The sequence below is a fragment of the Corvus hawaiiensis genome, chromosome 24, assembly GCF_020740725.1.
Source record: "Corvus hawaiiensis isolate bCorHaw1 chromosome 24, bCorHaw1.pri.cur, whole genome shotgun sequence".
Lineage (NCBI taxonomy): Eukaryota > Metazoa > Chordata > Aves > Passeriformes > Corvidae > Corvus > Corvus hawaiiensis.
The window spans coordinates 7,403,662-7,426,945 of record NC_063236.1 but is presented as its reverse complement, the minus strand read 5'-3'; the positions used below and the strand labels follow the sequence as shown (position 1 = coordinate 7,426,945).

Sequence of the window (23,284 nt, the reverse complement as noted above, 5' to 3'; positions counted from 1 at the left end):
AGCTCCAGCAGGGCCATCGCAGAGCACATGGCACGGGATGGTGTCCAGATGCTTCTGGAATATCTCCAGTGAGGGAGACTCCACACCCTCTCTGGGCAATCTGTTCCCACACGATAAAATTCTTCCTCATGTTCAGGTGGAACTTCCCGGGCATCGGTTCCTGCCCGTTCCTCTGGTGCCATCGCTGGGCCCCGGAGCAGTGCCCGGGCCCTGCTCTGCCACCCTCAGCTCAGCTCGGCCCGGCCCGGCTCTGTCCCGGCTCGGTCCCGTCGGGCCCGCTCCGCCCCGCTCGGGCCCCGGAGCAGAGCCCGGGCCCTGCTCTGCCACCCACAGCCCGGCCCGGCCCGGCTCGGTCCCGTCGGGCCCGCCCCGCCCCACCCCGCCCCGCTCGGGCCCCGGCGCTTCCTGCGGCCGGCCCCGCCCCGCGGTCACGTGCGCGCTCGCCCGCTCGGGGCTCGGCTGGCTGGGCCTGTGCGAGCGCTCGGGGCCCGGAGCGGCGGCGGGAGCGCGGCGGGGCCGGGGGCGCTCGGGCCCGGGGCGGCGGCGGGACGGGGCGGGGGGAGCCCGGCCGGGCCGTGAGGGCGCGGCGGAGCCTGGCGGCGGCGGCGAAGCGGCCTGGGGGCTCCCCCCGGCGAGCGCGGGCCGAGCGGGCCGGGCCGGCGGCCGTGGCGGGGCTATGATGAGCCCGCTGCGGGGCTCCGCACCCCCGCGTGTCCCCCAGGCAGGTCCGGCCCGCGGCTGATAACCCCCCACCGGCGGTGAGTGCGGGCGGCGGGGCCCGGCGGGGCGGGCAGGCCCGGGCCCGCCCCTTCCCCCGCGCTGGGGCTGTGCTGGGCCGGGGAGGGCCCGGGGCGGCGGCGGGGCCGGGCCCGAGCCCCGGTAACGGCCCGGCCCGGCGGGCTCCGGTCCCGGCGTTCCGGGCCGCGCGGCGGGCGCTGTCCCTGGGGGAGGTTGGGCCTGTCGGGCTTGGGTTTCCCACCGACTCTGTTTTTACAGTGCCTGGGAAACAGGCTTGGGGACGGGATCGTAATTCTCGCAGGGTCTTCCCACTTCCTGCGCTCTCCCGATCCTCAGTATTGTTTTCTTCAGTACTGGGGGTTTTTTTTAGCGTGGAGAAAAGGCGGCTCGGGAGCGACCTTATCACTCTCTGCAACTCCCTGAAAGGAGGGTGTAGCCAGGTGGGGGTCGGGCGTCTCTCCCGGGTAACGAACGACGGGACAAGAGCACACAGCGTTAAGTTGCACCAGGGGAGGTTTAGGTTTGACAATAGGAGGAATTTCTTCACTGGTTAGACGTTGGAACGGGCTGCCCAGGGAGGTGGTGGAGTCACCGTCGCTGAAGGTGTTTGAGCAACTGGACATGGCACTGAGTGCTCTGGTCTGGGTGAGGGGAGGTGTTTGGTCACAAGGTTGGACTCGATGATCTCAGAGGTCTTTTCCAACCGAATTGATTCTGTGATTCCTGTCGTGTCCTGGAATTCCTTTAGCCCTTAGAGAGCTGGATAAAGAGCTGTGTGTTTCTCAAATGCAGTAATCCCACTGCACAGTCTCACTTGGTGATGCCCTTAGGAGCAGCAGTTCCAGAGGTTCCCTTCCTCAGTGGTGGGCAACATATGGTGCTCAGAAAAACACTTGTCTTTCTGGTTTTTGTGCGGATAGAGGATCTTGTCCATCGCAATCTGCTGCCCCTAATGAGTTCTCCTCTCCCTTTCCAGGTATGGCCTCACAGCTGCAGGTGTTCTCCCCTCCGTCAGTATCCTCGAGTGCCTTCTGCAGTGCCAAGAAACTGAAAGTGGAGCCGTCTGTCTGGGATGTTTCAGGACAGAGCAGTAGTGACAAGTATTATACCCACAGCAAAAACCTCCCAGCAGCTCAAGGGCAAGCCAGCTCCTCTCATCAGGTAGCCAATTTCAGCATCCCTGCCTACGACCAGAACCTCCTTCTCCCCGCTCCCTCCGTCGAGCACATCGTGGTCACCGCGGCTGACAGCACCGGCAGCAGCGCCACAGCGTCCTTCCAGAGCAGCCAGACCCTCACCCACAGGAGCAACGTTTCTTTGCTGGAACCATACCAAAAATGTGGATTAAAAAGGAAAAGTGAAGAGGTTGACAGCAACGGTAGTGTGCAGATCATTGAGGAACATCCACCTCTCATGCTGCAAAACAGACCTGCGGTGGGTGCTGCGGCCACGACCACCACGGTCACCACGAAAAGCAGCAGCTCCAGTGGGGAGGGGGATTATCAGCTGGTCCAGCATGAGATCCTGTGCTCTATGACCAACAGCTATGAGGTCTTGGAATTCCTGGGACGAGGGACGTTCGGGCAGGTGGCGAAATGTTGGAAACGTAGCACGAAGGAGATTGTAGCCATCAAAATCCTGAAGAACCACCCTTCCTACGCCCGGCAGGGCCAGATCGAGGTGAGCATCCTGTCTCGCCTGAGCAGTGAGAATGCCGATGAGTACAACTTCGTCCGCTCCTACGAGTGCTTTCAACACAAGAATCATACATGCCTTGTCTTTGAGATGCTGGAACAGAACTTATATGATTTCTTAAAGCAAAACAAGTTCAGTCCGTTGCCCCTGAAATACATCCGGCCCATCCTGCAGCAAGTGGCTACTGCCTTGATGAAGCTGAAGAGCTTGGGTCTGATCCACGCTGATTTGAAGCCAGAGAACATCATGTTGGTGGATCCTGCACGCCAGCCCTACAGAGTGAAGGTGATAGACTTTGGGTCAGCCAGCCACGTGTCCAAGGCCGTGTGCTCCACGTACCTGCAGTCACGGTATTACAGGTAAGCACTGACCTTGCTCACTAAACCAGGTCAGGCTGATCCTGCTGGGGGCTGGGGGTTCCTTCTGCAGACACTGAGCTCTTCTGTCTAACCCCAGCTGAGAGGCAGCAGGAAGTGATCAGCTCTGCATGTTTCCTGGAGATTTCTTCTAAAAGTTGGATGTAAATAAATAGAATGTCTGCGTTGCAAGGGCGGCCTAATCTGCAGCCCAGCACCTTCCTTTTCCCCCAGATGAGTGCACTAAGTTGATTTTACCCTGTCCACTGGCTTGTGACGCTGTATGAAGTGGCAAACTGGAGAAGCAGTGTGGTAGTGTTAAGTAGTGGATTTTGGGTTGTTTGCCATGATCTGAAACCAGTCCATTAACCGTGGACATTTAGAAGGGAGAGGAGTCAAAGGGATGCCAATTTCTATTTGCTTTTGTTTCTTCTGATTCTTCATCTTTGTCTGAACTCCCTTCAGGAGCACATGACTTCCTGTGTCAACCCTGGCTAAGTCATGCTTTCGTGAGACCTGCAGCTCCCTTAGAGCAGTGATGAGATAGATCTCTGCTTCCCTTAGCAATATGTAGAGATGTCTTCTACCCTACTCCTGCCTAAGAATTAAAAATAAACTATGGGCAGAAACGTTGAAACTCAGAAACTGTGCATAAAGCAAGCTGTGCTGTTTCTTTCAATTATTCCTCCAGCTTGGCTCTGTTAAGGGTGTATTTGAATTTAAGTAGCAGCAGACTTCAATAAATGGATGCAGGAAGAACTTCTGGCTTCAAAGGGCCGTGAAGAGTCTGTGCTGTATTGTCAGGGTTGCTTTGGGTGGAATGTGAGCTCACTTGACGCAAAACTCAGAGCTAGTATCTAGTCCTTCCAGCTGGGACCAGACAGGACTGAGACGCTCCACCCCACCCTGTGTCTCTGCTCTGTTTGATGTCTTCCCTGGCTCCTCACTTCAGTTTAAAGCCTGGCTTATTGTAGGTTTGCTCTGTTCATCCCTCATGCTCCCTGTGTTGTTGCTCCCTTTGTTTTTGTGTTGTTTTTCTTTTTAACTCTAACACCCAGTACCAGCTTTCCATGACATTCCTTTCATGTGATACAGACTTTACTTAATCCGTTGCTCATGATCTTTGCTCAGCTTGTTGGCACCAATCTTTCCAATTCTAAACTATTGATTGTTATGGTTTTTTTGTAGTACAGTTGTCCCCTGTGCCCCACAGCTCTGTAAAAATGCTCACTCTCTAAAATACATCATCAATTTTGTTGTTGTTGCATGGAAAGAGGTGACCACTGGTCAAGATTCTGCTCTATCTGACTTGCCACATGTGTCAGCAAAGCAATTTGTGGAGGCCCATGGTGCTCTCCAGTTTCTGGTATCTCAGAAAGCAGATTTAGCTGAGGAAAAGCAGTGAGGGGTGATAAGTATCTTCCAGGGGCTGCAGGGAGGGAAATTTCTGCTCCGTCTGTGTGTGGGGCACTGGACTCCCAGCCCCTTCCAGCTCCCTGGGGTGACTGACTCTGCCAGAAAGGCAAATAACCTGGGATTAGGTGGCGTTGGACTGTCTGCTTGACTGAAGTGAAGAATGCTGTGATGTGGAAATCTAGTATTTAGTGATATGTAATTAGTCTAATGGTGATGATTACTAAAATCCATACTCTAGGAATTTACGGAGATGGCACAGAAACCAGCTTGTTGTGGGAGAACTGGATTGCTTTACCCATATTCACATTAAATTAGTGTTCAGATGAGTTCCAAGTTGGAAATTTCTTCAATGCTGTGTTTAATGAAGCAGTGTAGACCAAGTCTTCATAGGGTTCTCTGTCAGCTATAAAAAATAAACTTCTCTGTGCTCACTTTTTGGCTTTCAATCCCTGTTACTGACACTAACCTCTGTCTGCTGTAGAGACCTCTAAACCAGCCACACTTGGGTGCTGTAAGATGGATTTTCTGATTTATGTATCCTTGAGGAAAAAAAGTCTTCCTTTATTAATTTATTAAGCAGTCTGTGCTGCTGGAGGTCATCCTGTCCAACAGCCCTGCTTTCTCAGGGTCTGGCTGTCCTGCTGGCAGTGGACACCTTGCTCTGTGTGCAGCTCCAGCAGCATTGTCCCGTTGGGATGTCACACTGGGTTTGTCAGGACAGGTGTGTTAGGGCTGAGGCAGGATCCCTTTTCCACAGACACTGCTGCTGCTGCCTCTGCTGCATGGCCCCACTCAGGAGGGGCAGTTCTACTGCTCACACTTCAAAGAGTGAGTAGAAGTGCCTGTGAAGAATTCTTTGGCTCTGAAGCTCAGCATGGAGTAGGAGTAGGTCAGCTCTTTGCAGTGAACAGTTTCTGTGGCAGTTCTAGGATGTTTTTGCAGGAATTCCTCAGGTGAGGTTGCTTTTGTTCTTGGGGAGGATGAATGGAAGGAAACAGCTTGCAGAAATAAAAAAATCCCTGGAATACTGATCTCCCTGCTGTACAGAGTGGGGTTAACTCATGTCCTGTTATATGTGAGTACAGCCATCCTGGGGGTTTTTCTCAGCTCCCTGCCTCCTGGTGCTGCCTGTGGGCCAGTGTAGAGCACAGACTGTAGGACTGGACAATTTGGGCCATGAGAAGGTGGCCCTGAGCGTTGGGGGAGCTGCAGAGTTCAGGAGTATCCATTTCTCACCTCTGCTTTGGGCTCCGTGACCTACTTCTGTCCCAGCCATCCTGGCCTGGGGAGCAGCAGTGCCTGCTGCCAAGTCTAACTCTGCTAATCCAGCTCTGTGGTGGCCCTGCTGTTCCCTGCATTGCTGCACTTGCACAGGCTTTGTGTTCCCAGCCTCCCAAGGCACAGGTGTAAACATGGGGTGTTTGGAAATGCTGGGAGGGAGTCTTGGAGTTTTCTGTGGCTGCTGTGAATCCTTTCTCTTCTGAGAGTGCCTGAGTGTATTTGTCAGCTTTGGGAGGCAGTGCTTGGCAAGCATCTGTGCAAAGAGTGTTGTTGATTTTATTTCAAAGAGCTTAAGATGGTAAAATCACTTTAATCTCCGACAGAGCAGCTATGGAAGTGACCTCTGCCTGCTGTCCTGGTTCAGCTCACATCTCATAAGGCTGCTAATTGCAGTGGTGTAAAAGGAGATGAGACAAATTGTGATTTCCCAGCCCTGTCCTGCAATCAGAATGAAATCAGGTGGCTCATGAGAAGTTCATTTACTTAGTTGCAGGGAATAAAATACAAGACTTCAACGTGCTATCATGATGGTACTGAGATTTAGGAATACGTAAGTCTATTCCATGGTGGAGTTAAAGACCAACAAACTGCCACAAATCTCTGTTTCCATTAGAATTGGTGGGGTTTTTTTAACACACTTTTGAAGGATTAGCATGCTCTGCATATTCCACAAGCTGTCTATATTTTAGTTTGTTTGCCAGTCCAAATGCATGCAGCATTCCTTATATGACAGGTCTGGGTCCTTTCTGAATTGGAAATTCCTGCATCGGGACAGTCAAGAGGGGCAGTACAGTTTGTTGATGATGTCTCATAGAATAATGGCAAGGGGGGCTCTGAAAATCCTGTGTGATTGTATGAATTGTATTTTTTCTGCTTGTGAGGAAAGAGATTCCTTTGGTTTGCACCTCTTAGCCTGTAGAAAGTTGTATCTATTCTAGCATATTTCCGTAAAATATAAATGTTTAGCGGGACACTGAGCATTCAAATATCAGCTTCTGCTCGTGTTTGCATAATCATTTTATATTTTCACATGTGAGAAACGTTTTCAAAGTCAACAACTGCCAGGAACAGCCAAATGAGAAGGTAGAAAGAGATCAGTGTTGAGTAGAGAGTGTCATTATGTCTTAGCTTGAGTAATCTGTTATTCTGATTACTGAAGGTGTATCGTGGCTCTGGTTTTTGGGGCTCAGACATAACAGAATCTGGATAATAGAGAATAAATGCAACCTCACTGCAACAGGCAGCTGGTTCAGCAATTTATCTTTATTATAGAATCCCAGGCTAGTTTGGATTGGAAGGGGGCTTAAAGGTCATCTCATCCCACCCCTGCCATGGGCAGGGACACCTTCCACTATGCCAGGTTGCTCCAAGCTCAGTCCAACCTGTCCTTCTCTGATCTTGTCCTTTCTCAGGTGCCTTGTGCCTGAGCAGCTGGGCTGAGTGCCTTTGTTTTGGAGACACCTGTGTAGACACCTAAAACAACAGGTGTATCTGTGTCACCGAGGCACAAAGGGTGATTAACTGGGGAGTCACTTCTTGCCATGAACAAACAGTTGGGAGGTTGAGCAGTCGAGGGGGGTGAGTGTCAAATTTACTGACACCTGTACGTTATGCAAGCCCTGGTTTTTAGAATTCTGTAGAGGGATCAGAACTGGTTTCAGAGGCGTTTTTAACAACTGAAGTGTCCACAGTGTAACACCAGAAATGCCACACGAGCCCTGGGGCATGACCAGGAAATGAATAGCCTGGAGTTTAGAGCTTTTCTGTCTTCCTTTGCTCTCGTGTTAGTTATGCATGATGAAGGTCAAGGCTTTCATATTTCCTGTACTTTCCAGAGTAAATTCCCACACCAGCTCACCCGCTCACTTGGGGTTTGCAGCACCTGGGGTTTTGTGCTCTATGCAAATGTAGGACCAGAATTTCTCCTGCCAGAACAGCCTCAGTTTGTTTCAGAACTCTGTGTAGGTGAAGAGCTGTACTAAAACATCCTTCTGTGTTATGAGTCAGCTCCAGACAGAAATCTCCCTGAAATTCCAACCTGTTAGAGAAGCCAACCCTGCTTGGAGTTGAGTTTTTTTTATCACCTCCCCATGAAGGCTGGGCCAGACAGGTACATTTTGCATTAGGTGTGGTTGAGTGCACAGAAACCTGAAACACAACCTCCAGCTGGGCTCTCTGCATCCATTTTAAACTCGAAACTCTCTGAGCAAACCCTGCATGAAACCTGCTGATAGAAACCCAGCAGCTCTCTGAGGAGCTCCTTTTCCTGGCTCTGCAGGTGCTCTTCTTTCCCACATGAAGCAGGCAGCCTCCTGCAGCTGCTTACCCACGGTCTCAAGACCTTCTCCTAGAGAAGTCTCTGTTTGCCAGAGCTTTTCTTCCCAATTCTGTTAGGATTGGCTGGGCTAGATGGTCTTGAAGGTCTCTCCCAGCATTGATAATTCTGTGGTGCTGTGTGCTGTCTCAGGGACACCTCACATGCTGTCAAGTGTAATTAAACTGATTACTCGAGGAGTAACTTCATGCAACTGTCATTTAAAGGCTTCCTAGGAGCTGGGGGGCACCGTGGCAATAAAAGAATCCAATAAGTGATAAAAAGGTTGGGGTCCATTATGCCACCCCAGGAAACAACTTCTGCTTTAAAGTGAATAATTCATATTCACACAGGTTTACTTGAGCGTGGAGGGGCTTTATGCAGAGTGGTTTATAAGGAAGAAATGCAGCTTTCAGAGTAAAAGATTTGACTTTGGCTTTTTCTTTCTTTTTCCCTTACCAGAGCTCCTGAGATCATCCTGGGTTTGCCATTCTGTGAAGCCATTGACATGTGGTCACTGGGCTGTGTCATAGCTGAGCTGTTTCTGGGCTGGCCTCTGTATCCAGGAGCATCTGAGTACGATCAGGTGAGAGCACGTGGGGGATGTGGGATTTTCACATGAAACCACAATTGTCTGTGTTCAAACCCCTCCTGCACCCCCTGTGTCCCGCATCAGCTTTTGTTGGTGCACATTGCTGTTGTCTGAGCTCATTTTCTCTCTGTGGTATTCCCATTGTCTCTGGGCAGGGAGCACGGAGTTGTGTGTATTTTCACTTGAGCTGAGTGTATCCTGTCCAAAAAAGGGGCCAATTTGCATTTAAGCCCTGGTTTCCAAACCCAAAATGTTGAAACACCTTCCTGCCAAAGCAGAAGTGAGGTGTGTGTGTCCTGACGTGGAACACCCTCTGTAATTTCACCATGAGGGCAGTTTTTCCATGTGGGGACACAGCAAGCCTATCATTCCTGCCCTGTTAATACCTACAGCAACCCTCAGTTTTTATGCAAAGTGTGAGCCTCAAGCTGTCTTTGGAATCCAAGGGCAAGACTCTGAGAGGCATCTTGATCTAATTAGTCCTTTCTGAGGATACTTGGCATTATTACCTGGCCTCGTCAGTGCCTATAAAAGGACAAAAAGTCTATGAGAGAGGTTTTTTTTCAGAGTAGCTTTTCCACTGGGGTTTTTGTGGTGGGATCTTGTTACAGTGCTTGGTATGGTTTTCCTTATGTGATAAAATACATGAAAACTTACTAAGTTTGAAAACTTCCTTGTCATGTGTCTTCCCAGCACTGTAAATTTCCAAAGGAAACACAGTGGTGCCTTAATGAGCAGAATGAGTTAGAAAGTAGCTGAGGTAGGGCCTGGTGGTTTCCTTGTGCACTGAGTTTTGTGTAATTCTGAGAACCTTATCTGCTCATGTAGGTGGCCGGGGAGGAGCTGCTTTTTCCATTGCTTAATGACAGGATTTTGCAGGCCTGCGTGAGGTGTGACTTCATGGGGTTGATTTTGATGTCTGAATTTCCCTTGAAGACTGGGGATGACTTGGCTTTCATGTTTTCTGAGATTCTGCAGCAGCAAGTGAAAGCTGGGGTGGAACTTGTGAGAGGACCTCTCCCGGAATGAGTTCATGGACTGGGATGGGATTTACAGCTATTTTTTTAAAAACCCTTTGGCTGTAAAGCAAGAGTTATGTCTCGTAAAAACAGAAGTGTGACCTGAACTACTGTGTAGATACAAGAAATATTCACCTGCAGACACTTAGATCCACCTTGGCTTAATTGAAAAGTGAGCCCATAAATTCATGTAATCATAAGCTGTGACAGTGCCCTGTTTTGGCACAGTGGCATAGCAGGAGTTTGGCAAATAAGGAATGCTAAAGGACCTGTAATTGATGGTTTGATCAAGGTGTAGTTACCTTAATACTGTAGAGTTTTTAATAAATTTGCTATTTTCTTTCCTTTTGAGCATACCTTTTTATTTGTTCTCTCTTCACCAGTGTCTTATCAATACCATCACAAGGATTCAGGTGCATCTTCCAAATTTCTGAGCCATATTTTTTACATGTAAAAATAAGTATACTAAATGTGTTTGAGGATATTTGGTCTTGGTTTCTTGGTCAGTGAGAGCTTTGCCACGACATTATTCTGAAATTGTGTGCCTAGAGTACTGTGTAGGCAAGCACAGCAATGTTGCTTGGATAATTATGCCTTTAATTATATATATGTACGTGTTAAATTCAGTGGTATTTTTCCCTCAAAATGTGTAATTCTTACACTGCTCATTGTCTTAGAAACCTACAGTCTGCTTACATATACTTTAGCAAAAACCAAATTTCCTTAAAATAAGAGAAATGTATTTAAAAACCAAGATTTTTGCGTGATTGCAAAAGTGGCTTTATAAATACTTGAGATGGTCCCTTTCATTTTGCAGATTTACATATCTGGGCATTCTTTCTTTACAGGTAATTTCCTATTAGCTGTGAACAAACCTGGCTGTTAATTACCTCATTAGCTATGAATTCTTTATATTGGGAGTGCTCACTCTTGTAATTTTCTTTCCTAGATTCGTTATATTTCACAAACTCAAGGCCTTCCAGCGGAGTATCTTCTCAGTGCAGGAACGAAAACAAGCAGGTTTTTTAACAGAGATCCAAATTTGGGATACCCACTGTGGAGGCTCAAGGTTTGTCTGTCTCTTCCATCTCCTATTCCCTTTTGTTCATTGAGGACTCGATAGAAATTCCCACCCAGTTTTGGTGTGCTGTGAAAACATCGTGAGTGAGGATTGGCTTTGAAACGTGGCTGATTTGGGGTCTGTGATTGCAGGAGCTGTGCAGAGCTCCTGGTGCTGCTCTAACAATAGCAGCTGTGCATGATAGCACCAGCAAAGAGTGGGTGTTCAGTCATTGAGATAATGGGTGCTTATTATGGGCTGCTCATTCTCAGGGAAGTGTGTCATCTTGTTGTCATCTCCTGACAATACAACCAGTAAAATACAGAGTATTTCATGATGGTTTCATTAGTTTAACAGGCATCTGGTTATGGGTTGGCAGAGGACAGGAAAGAATGGGATTTAGGCCTGATTTGCCTTGAAAGCTGAGCAGCAAAAAGAAGGGAATTTTGCCTTTCTTCTTTGTGGAAGAGGGATTTTGAATATTTATAGCCTCTTCTCTTCCTAAATCAGAAACCTTCAGTTCTTTTGGCTAATGCACTACCTAAGGAAGCCTTGAAATGAAGTCATCCTGTTGTTAATTCAACTTTCAATGAATGATCTTTCCAGCTGAGGAAATGGGATCCCAGGGCTGTTTGGGTTTGACCTGCTGGTCTGTGGTGTGTCTGAAAGCAGCAAATGATCATTTGCCTCAGCAATTTCTTGTTGCTTTTTCCTTATCAATATGCAGTATCTCCATTTATATGAATGTTTTCTTCTATAGACTCCAGAAGAACATGAGTTGGAAACAGGAATAAAATCAAAAGAAGCTCGGAAATATATATTCAACTGTTTGGATGATATGGCGCAGGTGTGTGGGGATCTTGGGACACAGATAACTCATTAGTTTTTCACACTTAATTTAGTAATTTTAATTTTTTGGGAGATCTCTAAAAATGAGGCTCCTGTGCTGGAGCAGTCAGTCCTCTTCCACTGGCAGTTCAGAGCACTGATGTAGGTTTACCATGGTGCTAATTTGCATCAGAAATCAGTGGATTAAACACAGTCAAAATGTTAATTATGAACCTGTTTGAAATGTTTTGTGTTTTCTTAGGCCTCAGTGTGCTAGACAGGAGTGTACCCAGCCTGTTCTCAGTATAGTGGAGCAGTAGGAGAGCTGAGCCCCTTCAAATGTGTTTGTAGGATTAAACTTCTTGTTAGTCTTCAGAAATATTGACAAGAACTACAGATAATTCTTATTTTCATTCTCTCTTTAGAGGTAAAATGAAGGAATATCTGAGTGGTTTTAATATCATGAGGCCTTAAATTTTAAATATCAATTTTCTATTGCTTTTGTAGCTGTTAGCATCAGGCTACATCTGTGCAGAGAAGGTGGAATCATTCTGACTTGCCAGCCCCTTATAGATTCCCCCAAAATGTGAGGGCATTTTGCCAGGGAGTGGAGAATGAAGCCTGGTTGATCCCTTTGAATAGACCAACTCCCTGTTGAGAAGAAAATTCCACGTGCAAGTTTGACTTTCTCTCATAGAATGAGCAAGGGAAGGTGGTGTGTTAGCACTGTAAAACCTGAAATGAGTCTGGCTAAGAGACAGAAATGCTTAATAAATATTTCTGTGGGATGTGAAGTCATTGAATTGTTAGGCAATTAATTTGATGTTTATGTGAACTGCTCCCATTTGATTTTCCAGGTGAATATGTCTACAGACTTAGAAGGGACAGACATGTTGGCAGAGAAGGCTGACCGAAGGGAATACATTGATTTGTTGAAGAAAATGTTGACAATTGATGCAGATAAGAGAATTACTCCACTGAAGACTTTGAACCATTCGTTTGTTACAATGACACATCTGCTGGACTTCCCCCACAGTAACCAGTAAGCTCCCTTGGATGGGTTGTTTTGTTTCAGGATTTACTGGAAACACAGAACACCACTTCCCAGCTTTCTGTCAGTGCTGTTTTCTGCAGTTCCTAGCTGATCTGAAAATAGCAATTGCATGTGTAAGGAATGGAGTGTTCATAAGCTTCCTTTTCATGTTTTAGGACATTCTTTGTTGGTTTAAAAGAACTTGAACCTAAAGCACGTGCATGAAGTTGGGAATCTGTCACATCTCTGTCCTGTTTTTACAAATCTGATGTTTTCCTTCTGTCATTCTGTTCCAGTGTGAAATCTTGCTTTCAGAACATGGAGATCTGCAAGAGAAGAGTGAACATGTATGATACAGTGAATCAGATCAAGAGCCCTTTCACCACTCACGTTGCTCCTAACACAAGCACAAACCTGACAATGAGCTTTAACAACCAGCTCAACACAGTACACAACCAGGTATAGCATCTTTCACCTATTTTGTCCTGATCAAAGACACAGAGTAGGCTAATTGGGTGCCTTCAGGCCAAAATTTAAACTACTCTCCAAAATTTGTAGTCTTGTCTCAAAGCCTAATTTTCCAAAACTCAGGCCAAGGAGCCTGTTTACTTCATGTATTGAAAATTTGTCTGTCGGTTCAGCAACATTAAGTAAAGTTGGTGCAATTCATGTTTTTTTGTTCTGTGTTGTCTTAAGCCTTTTACCTCAAACATTTTCCAGGTGTTTTCCTCCTAGTTTAATATTGATGGTTCCTGCTGTTTGTTTTATAACAAAGAGAGATAAGATTACAAGAGATAAATAATTTTTTGTTTGTTTTATTTTCCTAGGCCAGTGTGTTGGCTTCCAATTCCACTGCTGCTGCTACCCTTTCCCTGGCCAACTCGGACGTCTCCCTCCTCAACTACCAGTCTGCCCTGTACCCATCCTCTGCAGCCCCAGTGGCAGGAGTGGCTCAGCAGAGCGTTTCCTTGCAGCCTGGAACCACCCAGATCTGCACACAGACAGACCCCTTCCAGCAAACCTTCATTGTTTGTCCCCCTGCTTTTCAAAGTAAGCGGAGAACCCTTTGTGGGATCCTGTGGTTTCAGTCAGTTAAGGCAGGAGAAGTTGTGATTTGCACTAAACTGAAAAAAACCCTGACTTGAGAAGAGCTCTCTGTGGGTGTCACACGGGGCTCTTGCATCAGATGTAAGTGCAGAACCAGGTCAGACATGTGCAGACAGCTTGATCCTCTTCCAGGTCGTGCTGGAACAGGTGACAGGATCTTGCCTGCCTGGGTTGCAGGCTCCAGCTGCTTGCTCAACCAGTTTTTCCCCCCAAACTGAACACAGCAGCATTCCACAGAAAGCAGGGAACAGAGGAGCCAGACCTGCCTGAAAATCAGTGTCTTGCTGTGTTTGTTATCTCAAGAGAAATATCTGGCGTTTGAGCCTCAGTTCACAGCCCTGATGCAAGTTTTTGCTACCAGCAGATTGTCACAGGTTGTGGGTCAGTGATCTTAGCACAGGCTGAGCTCTGTTCGTGCCTCTGTTCATCCTCAGGGTTCTGCAGTTATGCTGATAGCTGGATTGTCTTAGTCTGGAGGGTTATTTGTGATATGGGAACTGACAGTGTAAGGCTTGAACTCTGAACTTGTCTCAAGCAGCTTGGATTAGGTGTCTGGTTTCTGCAAACCAGACTCCCCAGAGCTGAGCTGGTGAGGGCTGGCTGTTGTCATGGCTCTTCAGGATCCCAGGATGCAGAAGTATTTACTTCAGCTGGTGTTTTACTGGGATTCTGTCAAAGCTTTTCTATCCCTTAATCTGACTCTATCCTCTGCCCTTACCTGGTAGGAATTTGACTTTTGGAAACAAATGAAAGAAAGAAAAATAAAGCAGCTTAGTGATGTGTCTTGTCCTCCACAGCTGGACTTCAGGCAACTACAAAGCATTCTGGGTTCCCAGTCAGGATGGAAAATGCTGTCCCAATTGTGCCACAAGCACCTGCAGCACAGCCACTGCAGATCCAGTCTGGAGTTCTCACACAGGTAAAAAAACCGCCCCAAACCCCCCCATAGGCTCAACTGCAATTCCACCATGCAGGAGAACCTGCCTGAGCACAGGGGGTTCTCAGGACACTCGGAAAGGTTAAATGCAGGTCGCTTCTAAGACAGTGTTTTCTTGTTTTGTTTTGTTTTTCTGGAATATTTCAAGTCTGAGCTATTTTATGTCCTGTACCTCCCTGATTTTAGGAGTTTGATTTAATAATGGGAATAATTATGTGTTTTTCAGCTGCTAAAAACAGGCTGTATTTTTTCAGGCATGGACACTGCCTTACAGGCAGTGCTGGTCATTTTTGCCTACACTTTAAAAACGTGGCAGGAGAAATCATTGCTGTGAGAAGTGAGATCCCAGTAAACAGAGGTGACGACATAGATTACTCATGCTAAAATTTCATCTTTAAATCAACACAATTATTTCTGAATCCTTCTCAGCTAGTTACATTCTTAGTGTGAATTAATGTGTAGCAATGACATATCTATTTCTGCAGTTTGCAGTTTAAGCAACATGCAATACCAAAATTCACAAATCATTCTAAAAATGCTGTTTTAAATATTGTAATGTGTCATAAATTAAAACCGTTTTGATTTCCTAAAAGTAATCCTTTAATATACAATAAGTGCCCAGTGATTCACAAGTTCTATTCACTGAAAATTTGTAGTTGCCTTTATAATTAAGTGCATTTTTATTTATTTGCATAGTTTTCATTTCTGCTGGCATTAACACATACTCTGTTAGTTTTACCCTCCAGGCAGTATATTGCGCTTAGTGACCTTCTTGCAGAGGAGTAATTTTTAGTTTGTTCAGTCCAAATATTTTGGTGGCATTCTGTGATTGCTGGTTTCTTTAGCATTAAGGATACAGGTCACAGCATCCAGAAAGCAGAATCCACTTGAAGGCCCACCTGAATCCAAGAGTGCAAATTGTACAACAACAATCTGATTTGAATTAGACATTTGAGGGACTAATACGTGTCTGGGTGGTTTCATCACAGATAACTTTGCTCTTTCATGACACAAAAGACCTGCTGTGCATTCCATGAAATCCCATAGTTTACCTTTTCTCAAGAGTTCCGTGTGTGGATTCGAAGGTCTGACAGCAAGTGCAGGGAGCTGCCCAGGGTGCAGTCTGTGCCATGGCTAGTGCAGTGTGGCTGTCACTTGCCCTCTGGGATCCAGTAAAGTGCCAGTAGCTGAACTCACCTTGGCTTCTGAGCTGTGTCATCAGAGAGATCCCATCCCCAAATTTTTCCCCAGCTCATTTTGACTTTCGAACTGTCTCATTGGAGAGGTCCCGTCCCCAAATTTTTCCCCAACTCATTTTGACTTTTGAACTGTGTCACTGGGCATGTGGTTCCCAGATTCCCAGCTCCTCGTGCTCTCCTCAGGGCCGTGTAAGTGCCTGTGGAGGAGCTGCAGGGTCTGGGTGTTGGTGTTGGTGTCGGTGCATCCCTTCCCTCCCGCGCTGCAGAGCGCCAGCGCGGTGCCCCTCGCCTGGCCCTGCTGCCCAACGCACTGACCTGCACTTACCTGCCTCAGCTCGTGTGTTTCACTCACTGCCTGATCTACATTTCAGGGAAGCTGTACACCACTAATGGTAGCAACTCTTCATCCTCAAGTAGCCACCATCACGCCGCAGTATGCGGTGCCCTTTACCCTGAACTGCGCAGCCGGCCGGCCGGCGCTGGTCGAACAGACGGCTGCAGTACTGGTAATTGCCTCCCTTGATTGTGTTCACTAACTGAGTTTTTGTTTTAACTTAGACTTGCAGAGGGCATGGAAGCATGTGCCATCTTGTGGCTGTGTTCTTGCTACATCTTAATGTCTTGTTGTTTTCCTCCCCAACATTGCTGAAGCACTGTCTGACTCTGACGTTTAGTGTGGCTCTGTAAAGAATCCAGATCCATTGACTATTCCCTTTGCTAGCCTAGTATTGAAAGCTCTTCTAAAATAGACCCTAGAAGAGTTGTAATCGTTCTTGTTCTTCGCTTACTCTCCTATCTTTGCCTTTTGATTGTGGAATACAAAGGAATCAGTCTTTAGCTTGACTCTGCTACAGGTACCTGGATGGCCAGAATTTGACCTACTTGGCAAGTTAGCTCCATATTTTTTTTTCCAACACGTGTAAAGCTGCTTTGTATGGAGAAATGTTTCAGATCACTAAACACAGGCTAAAATCTCTAATGACAGCAAATTCTTTAATGTATTGCTTTAGCAGTTGATTTCTCTTAACCTCTGTTGAACATTGACAATAATTTTCTGGCCTTTTGTTATTTATAGCCAATCGCACGTAGCTTGCTTCATCCAGATAAAGATTCTGTTCTTCACAGATACTTTCAGTTGATATTTATTCCTTGGTTGAAATTAAAGGTGAGCTCTAGTATCCAAAATGGCAATAGGTAGCTTTTAGGTCATTTGGAACAATTCTAAAAAAGAATGGGGGAAGAGAACGAACACACCTTTAAGTGTATGTTTTCAAAATTGTCCTCTTCTGTATTCTGGCACCTGCATCAGAACAACTTTGTAAGTGCCACAAAGAAGTCATTGTAAAACTCCAGAATCAGATCAGTGAAGCTTATGAAAACAGTGCAGTGCACTGAAGTGCTGGTATCCTCACATGTCCTTCAAAGCACATTCCATTGTGTGAACCATGTTGTTTCTTGTGGCTTTAAAGTGGTAGTTTGAATGTCATTTTCTTCCGAGAGGGAGGCCTCTGCTGAAGTGGAATTTGCTCAAGTCATACCTGTCCTGAAATTTAAACCCACTCATTTGAGTTCTTGTGAACCAAGTGAGCTGCTCCCTGGTTCTGAGGATGGGAAGGCAGGAGAGTAGGGTTCTCCTGGTCACAGCTCTGAGCTAAACAGACCCAGGGGTGCTTCTTCTTTCCTCCTGTTGGATTTTGATTGCTGAAAGGCCGCAATCTGGGCTCCAAAAACAGCAAGGGGTGGCTGTAGCAGAGCTTGGGACACAAGTGAGTTGTTAGTGATGTTTTCCAAAGTGTATTTGGGCTTTGATTCAACAGGCAAATTCTATTCTGCTGTGTGTGTGCAGTGGACTTGAGGTTCAACTCCCCTGTACAGCAGTGGAGATCAGAGCCGGCTGTCTCCAGACTCTGAGCCTGCATTCTGAGTTTCTCTGGAGGACTTGACTAGTTCTCTTTGGATTCTGGGAGCCTTTGGCGTGAATTTGCTCACCTTTAGTGCTTCCGACACTTCTCCCTTGCTGCTTCCCCTGAGTTTGCATTAGCCATTTGCTCAGCTTTGCATATTTTTGTCCTTCCTCTGTCAAAACAGTTCATCGCTTGGAAGGCCCGATTTCTGCCTCTCATTGGGAATTTATATCTTGCTGTATTAAACTCTCTGCTTTGTCTTGTGCAGGTGTTGGCTTTTGGAAAGACGCATGGTGTGACTTTTAACATATTTCTCTTTTTATTTTTTATTTTTTCAATGTTGTTGTTATTATTATTATCATCATTATTATTCTGCTTATGTTGGCAGAGGTTTTAGCAGCTCTCTGCTTTGAAGGCTTCTTGTTCGGAACTGGTATTTGTACTAAGTGGATCTGTTACTTGCAGAAACATTGAATTTAAAACAGCCGATTTTGCAGTTTAAGCTGCAAGAGAGAAAGCCACATTATCAAAATCATGGAAATATTACACTGTCAAATTTATTTGGACAGGAACATTGATAATATTAATGAATTGAACCTGCCTTCATGTAAATAAATTATCTCTCAGTGTGGCTATTCTTAAATGCTTCAGTTGAGGTGGGTGAATTTCCACAATAATACCACAATCTCAGCTCTCTCAGTGTGAGCCCTGCAAGGCAGAAAAGCAGAAAGGACCAAATTGGTTTAATATTTTGGGACCTTTCAGCAGAACAGCGGTGTAAGTTTATGTTCAGAAAGAGTCCTGAGCACTGCTGCTGCACCTGGCAGTGCAATGCCTGGCTGCATGTGCAGCATGATATAAACACTGTTCTCTCCAGATGACAGCAGTGATAAAAGAGATCAGCAAAATGTTGGGGAAGCTCATTCCTCTGGTTTTCTTGTTCTTGGGAAAACGTGCAAAGATGAGCTGTACCTCTGCAAGCTAACAATCCACCCCAGTGCATTTATTGCTTGGACAAATCTCTGCCTGCCCCTGCAGGAACTGAAGCCTAGTGAGCCTCGTGTCTTGTGTTTGTTGTTTTGCAGCAGGCCTGGCCGGGGGGAACCCAGCAGATCCTGCTCCCTTCCACCTGGCAGCAGCTCCCAGGGGTTGCTTTGCACAACTCTGTTCAGCCGGCGGCCGTGATCCCAGAGACCATCGGCAGCAGCCAGCAGTTGGCCGACTGGAGGTAGGGATTGCAGGGGCTCCAGCTCCCTGCCAAGTGGGAATTCATCCATCACCGTGCCCAGAATGTCTCCCTTCCCCTCCGGGGCTCGGTGCAGCTCATGGTTCCTGCAGTGTAGTCATGGGATTTGGGTCTCTTGTGTTTTCTCTGCTCCAGGAATGCACATTCCCATGGAAATCAGTACAGCACTCTCATGCAACAGCCATCTCTGCTGACCAACCACGTGACACTGGCCACAGCACAGCCTCTGAATGTTGGGGTTGCTCATGTTGTGAGGCAGCAGCAGAGCAGCAATGTGCCAGCAAAGAAGAACAAGCAGCCAGCACCGAGCACAGCCAAGTAAGGATTCCATTGCTTCCTTTCCCAGTCCTAGAAAAGCCATGAGTTTGTTTGTGGAGGTTGCCTTTATGGTGAGAAAAATGTGTCTTCTGATCACAGAGGCATTGAGAGTGTAACTTTATTGTGCTACAATTGCATTTCAAGATGTCCTGGAAAAAGCCTTCGTGCTGTAGTCACTGATTTAAATTATATTAATTGCAGTGAGTGCAGGGACATGATTGATCAAGTGCTTTGCTGTCCTTACTGAGGGGTTTTACACTCATGGGGTGTTGGTGCCATAGCAATGCAAGTGACAGGACAAGGTGTGGCAGGTTTCTGGCAGTGTTCAGGTGGATCAGTCCCCTTCAGAGCAACCCTGAGTGCCTTTGGCTGTGTTTGTGGCACTTTGCTGTTTGAGTGTCTGCACTGAGGTTCTGTTTATGTACTTGAAGATGCTGCTGCTTGTATGTTCCTAATGCTGTTTGTCCCAGCCTCTGACCTGGAGCTGAATCCTGCTGTGCTTTTCCTGCAGGCCCAGCTCATCTCTAGAGCCTGTGCCCACCCAAGTGTACTCTCTGATTGGGAGCAGCCCCCTGCGCTCCACCTCCTCCTCCTCCAACGTGCTCGTCCCCGTGCAGGAGCAGCACCAGCCCATCGTGATCCCTGACACTCCAAGCCCCCCTGTCAGTGTCATCACCATCCGCAGCGACACTGATGAAGAAGAGGACAGCAAATACAAACCTGCCAGGTGGGATGTTCATTTAACCGGTGCTGGGCTGTGCTGGGCTCAGCTCAGGCATCAGGGAGAGTGGGGAACACAATGTGTGAGCCCTGGGCAGGCTCAGAAGAGCTGCAGAAGACAGAATATTCTCCATCACATCTCCGTGTCGTTGTGCCTGTAGTTAATCCGAATTTAATTTGACAAGGAGGGAGGGTGTGAGATCCCAGAGGGAGATCTGTAACCTGGTGGGCAAAGCTAGAATGTTTTCCATTTGCATTTTGTCTTTTTTTCCCTGCAGTTTGGGTATGAAGCAGAGATCCAACGTCATCAGCTACGTCACTGTTAACGACTCCCCTGACTCTGACTCGTCCCTGAGCAGCCCCTATGCCCCAGACCCCCTGTCCTCGCTCAGGAGCACTGGGGGGGCCCTGGAGCTGCCCAGCAGAGCCGCTGCTGACAGCTCCAGCTCCCGGACCATCATCGTGCCGCCCCTGAAAACGCAGCTCAATGACTGCATTGTGGCCACCCAGGCTTCAGGTGGGTATCTCAGGGTGCTCAGGGGCTTTGCCAAGGCTCAGGTGCTCTCCTGTCCCTGACACATTCATCCTCACAGTTTTGGACTTTCCACATTGGGTCTTTCTCAGCTTTAGGTTTCACAGCTGCTGTTCTGAAAGCCTTGGTCTGTTTTCATAGTCCTGGATAGATTTACCTTTCATTCACGTTTGGCTGCATTTAGAAAGATCTGTCAACATTCCTGATGGTTTCTTAGTCACATTTGAAATCGTAATGAAAGCAAAGTCTCTGTGACAGAAACAGTCAGTTCAGTGCCCAGAGCTGGTTACCACCAGCGTGGGAAGGGGAGGAGTGGACTAAGCTTGTGACATCTTCCAGGCATCCTGAGCAGCACCAGTAAGACCAAGCCAGTGGCCTCAGTGAGCGGGCAGTCGTCAGGATGCTGCATCACACCCACGGGATACCGCTCCCACCGCGTGGTCACCAACGGCGTGCAGCCCCTCAACCTCAGCCAGGTGAGTCTGCCTGCTTCTGCTGGCCTTGGGGATGCTTTAGAACTGCTTTAGAAATGTGTAAGGCAGGGAGAAGAAGGGCTGGGTTGCAAGAGGATCAATAGCTGCAAGTGCTAATTCTTTGGAGCTGATTCTGTCCTGGGGTCGTGCAGGGTAGGACAGACTCTGTGGGGAGTACAGGGGAAGTTTCTCAAGGCAAAGGATTTGTTCCTGTACCAGAGAGCAGGAGAAGGAGGTGTGGTTATGTCCGTAGTCTCTCTTTGTGCTCCTTGTCACACCTGTCTTACGGCAGGTCCTTCTTGCCACTCAGGTGGGAGGGTGACACCAAGATCCAGCTGTTGAATTAGAGGCACAGTATGAAGAAATTCTTTAGTTCTTTACCTTTCTTTAGATCTCACAGAAGTCCAACCAGGAGATTAAGACTGGACTTTCACACTAGCAGTTAGCACCCGACGTCTTTGAATATTTCAATTCAAAGTTTGGTTTCACTTCATTTTGTGTCAGGACTCTTGATCTCTGGGTCACATTGCAGCAGCCTCTCAGAGGAGAGGGAGTGTTACCCGTGCAGTTCCCTTCTGGCATGGGCACCAGACAGGTTTTTTTGTGCTAAAATGGGGCAGCCCCCCCAAGCTGCCACCCTGCCAAGGTGCAGAGGAGTAGATGTGTGAGGAGTTCTGGGGCTGGGTCAGATCTAGGACCTGCCTGTGCTTGTCCAGCTGTGGTCCCCCAGGAGTGGCAGTTTGACCCCACTGTGGAGAGCAAGTGTAACCTTTGTCCCCATGGAACTGCAGTCACCCTTCTCAGATCTGCGGGAGGGCGTCACGAGGGAGGGTCTGCACGTGTGTCAGGTGGGATGGAGGTGTCAGTCGGGGGGCTCTGGCTGCCCCATGCTCACCTGAGCGTGACCACTGACCTCATTTACTCCTTCCCCTGCAGAACCAGCAAACCACAGTGCTGGCCTCCCAGGAGAGAAGTGGAAACGCTGTCCCACGCCGGCAGCAAGCTTACGTGGCCCCCCTCACGTCAACGATTTCTCAGGCTCCCTACACGTTCCAGCACAGCAGCCCAGTGCATCCCCACCTGGCAGCAGCCACGGCCAGTGCCCACCTGTCCAGCCAGCCCCACATGTACACTTATGCCCCCACCACTGCGGCCACGCTGGGCTCCACCACCTCCATCGCCCACCTGTTCTCCCCTCAGGGCTCGTCGCGCCACACCACCTACGCTGCCCACCCCAGCACCCTGGTGCACCAGGTCCCTGTCAGCGTGGGGCCCAGCCTGCTGACGTCTGCCAACGTCCCCCCCGCCCAGTACCAACACCAGTTCGCTCCCCAGTCCTATATTGGTGCTTCCAGAGGATCTGCTATTTACACTGGATACCCGCTGAGCCCCACCAAGATCAACCAGTACTCCTACTTGTAGTTCCCAGTAAAGCACTGTCCTGCGATGGGCCGGAGAGGTTGGAGAAGGATTTCAGGTGAACCTTTGCCTGGGAATGACTGCCTGGTTCATGTTTCTCCCTGATCTGGTTGTATGTTGTTCCCAAATGTCTCTGGTGAGTTCAGTCTCTAACTGAGCAGCATGCTTTGTTACCAGTACGAGGGTCACTAATTAAGTTTTAAAATTTTACTTACTTTTTATAGATGCTTTTAAAAAATTCATGGTCACATTTATTTAAAATTGTTCTGTTGTGCTAATCAAAAGGGGTGTCAAATCAGTGTCTTGGACGACAGATCCTGATGTCTTTTTTAACTTGTGTAACTTAAAAAGATTTGCAGATTCTATTTTAGCAGCTTGCACAAATACACATTGCCACTAAAAATGTAGTGCATGTTTATCTCATTACGTTGCTGGGGCAGTTTTAAAATCAGATTTACTATTTTAACATCTCTTCTCTAATTCACGTTGTCTTTAACAAATTGCTGGTTCTGCAAAAGCCATTACATCTCCATATATGTTTCTGTCAAAGGTGTTTTGTTTACTCCTCTGCTTTGTTTAAGGGCTGGTAGAGGCAGCTGCCTTATACCAGCAACACGATACATTCAGGAGTCCTGTAAACCCTGGAGTCTGCTTTGTTTTCTCGAAAATTCTCCACAACCCAGCTGAATTTTTGTTGTGTTCATTGCAGAATTCTTCTAAGTGGTTCAAACTGCATTCAGGATCTCACTGTGTGACAGAGCTCAGCGGCTCTGTCAGGGTGTTGTTGTCTCCAGTTGAGAGTGAACAGTGCAGCGTTGCTCTAAAATTTGGTTTCTGCAGCTTATTAGATGCTGGCCCTATAATGGAGCTGGATTCCTTCACAGAAGCACAGGGCTTTGCTTTGTTCTGTTTTTCTTAATATTTTGCCTCACGTGATTCATTTAGGAGGGAGATGAATTTGAAATACAATGAAACATCACTGTATTGATGTGTACAGCTTTTTATACTCCTGTGAGCGTATCCTCCTGGATATGTCAGCAGCTACTCTAAAGCGCTCTTAACAAGACTTGTAAACAGTACGTGCATGTAGGAATTGC

At 47.4% G+C, this 23,284-nt stretch overlaps 1 protein-coding gene across 4 annotated transcripts; it reads left to right on the top strand.

The window, feature by feature from the left end:
• Positions 1 to 621: 621 nt before the first annotated feature.
• HIPK1 (homeodomain interacting protein kinase 1) lies at positions 622 to 22,594 on the top strand. Of its 4 annotated transcripts, none has more exons than XM_048327926.1 (16): positions 622 to 758; positions 1,715 to 2,792; positions 8,263 to 8,386; positions 10,361 to 10,480; positions 11,232 to 11,318; positions 12,157 to 12,341; positions 12,629 to 12,791; positions 13,160 to 13,382; positions 14,237 to 14,358; positions 15,947 to 16,081; positions 18,568 to 18,707; positions 18,861 to 19,043; positions 19,555 to 19,770; positions 20,042 to 20,280; positions 20,635 to 20,771; positions 21,705 to 22,594. In XM_048327926.1, exons 2-16 carry the CDS (start codon positions 1,717 to 1,719, stop codon positions 22,188 to 22,190), a joined length of 3,636 nt encoding a protein of 1,211 aa, XP_048183883.1. In that variant the 5' UTR covers positions 622 to 758; positions 1,715 to 1,716; the 3' UTR covers positions 22,191 to 22,594. The 4 variants fall into 4 exon arrangements, with proteins under 4 accessions (XP_048183883.1, XP_048183882.1, XP_048183885.1 ...); XM_048327925.1 differs by having other exon boundaries at positions 18,565 to 18,707; XM_048327928.1 differs by lacking the exon at positions 15,947 to 16,081.
• The last annotated feature ends 690 nt before the right edge of the window (positions 22,595 to 23,284 follow it).

What these genes read in the sequence shown, in the direction of transcription:
- HIPK1 (XM_048327925.1), top strand. Translation starts at nt 1,717, where the DNA reads ATGGCCTCACAGCTGCAGGTGTTCTCCCCTCCGTCAGTATCCTCGAGT. An exon ending in GAGCATCTGAGTACGATCAG is followed by an intron (nt 8,387 to 10,360) that starts GTGAGAGCACGT and finishes TTTCTTTCCTAG; the next exon opens with ATTCGTTATATTTCACAAAC. An exon ending in ACCCACTGTGGAGGCTCAAG is followed by an intron (nt 10,481 to 11,231) that starts GTTTGTCTGTCT and finishes TTTCTTCTATAG; the next exon opens with ACTCCAGAAGAACATGAGTT.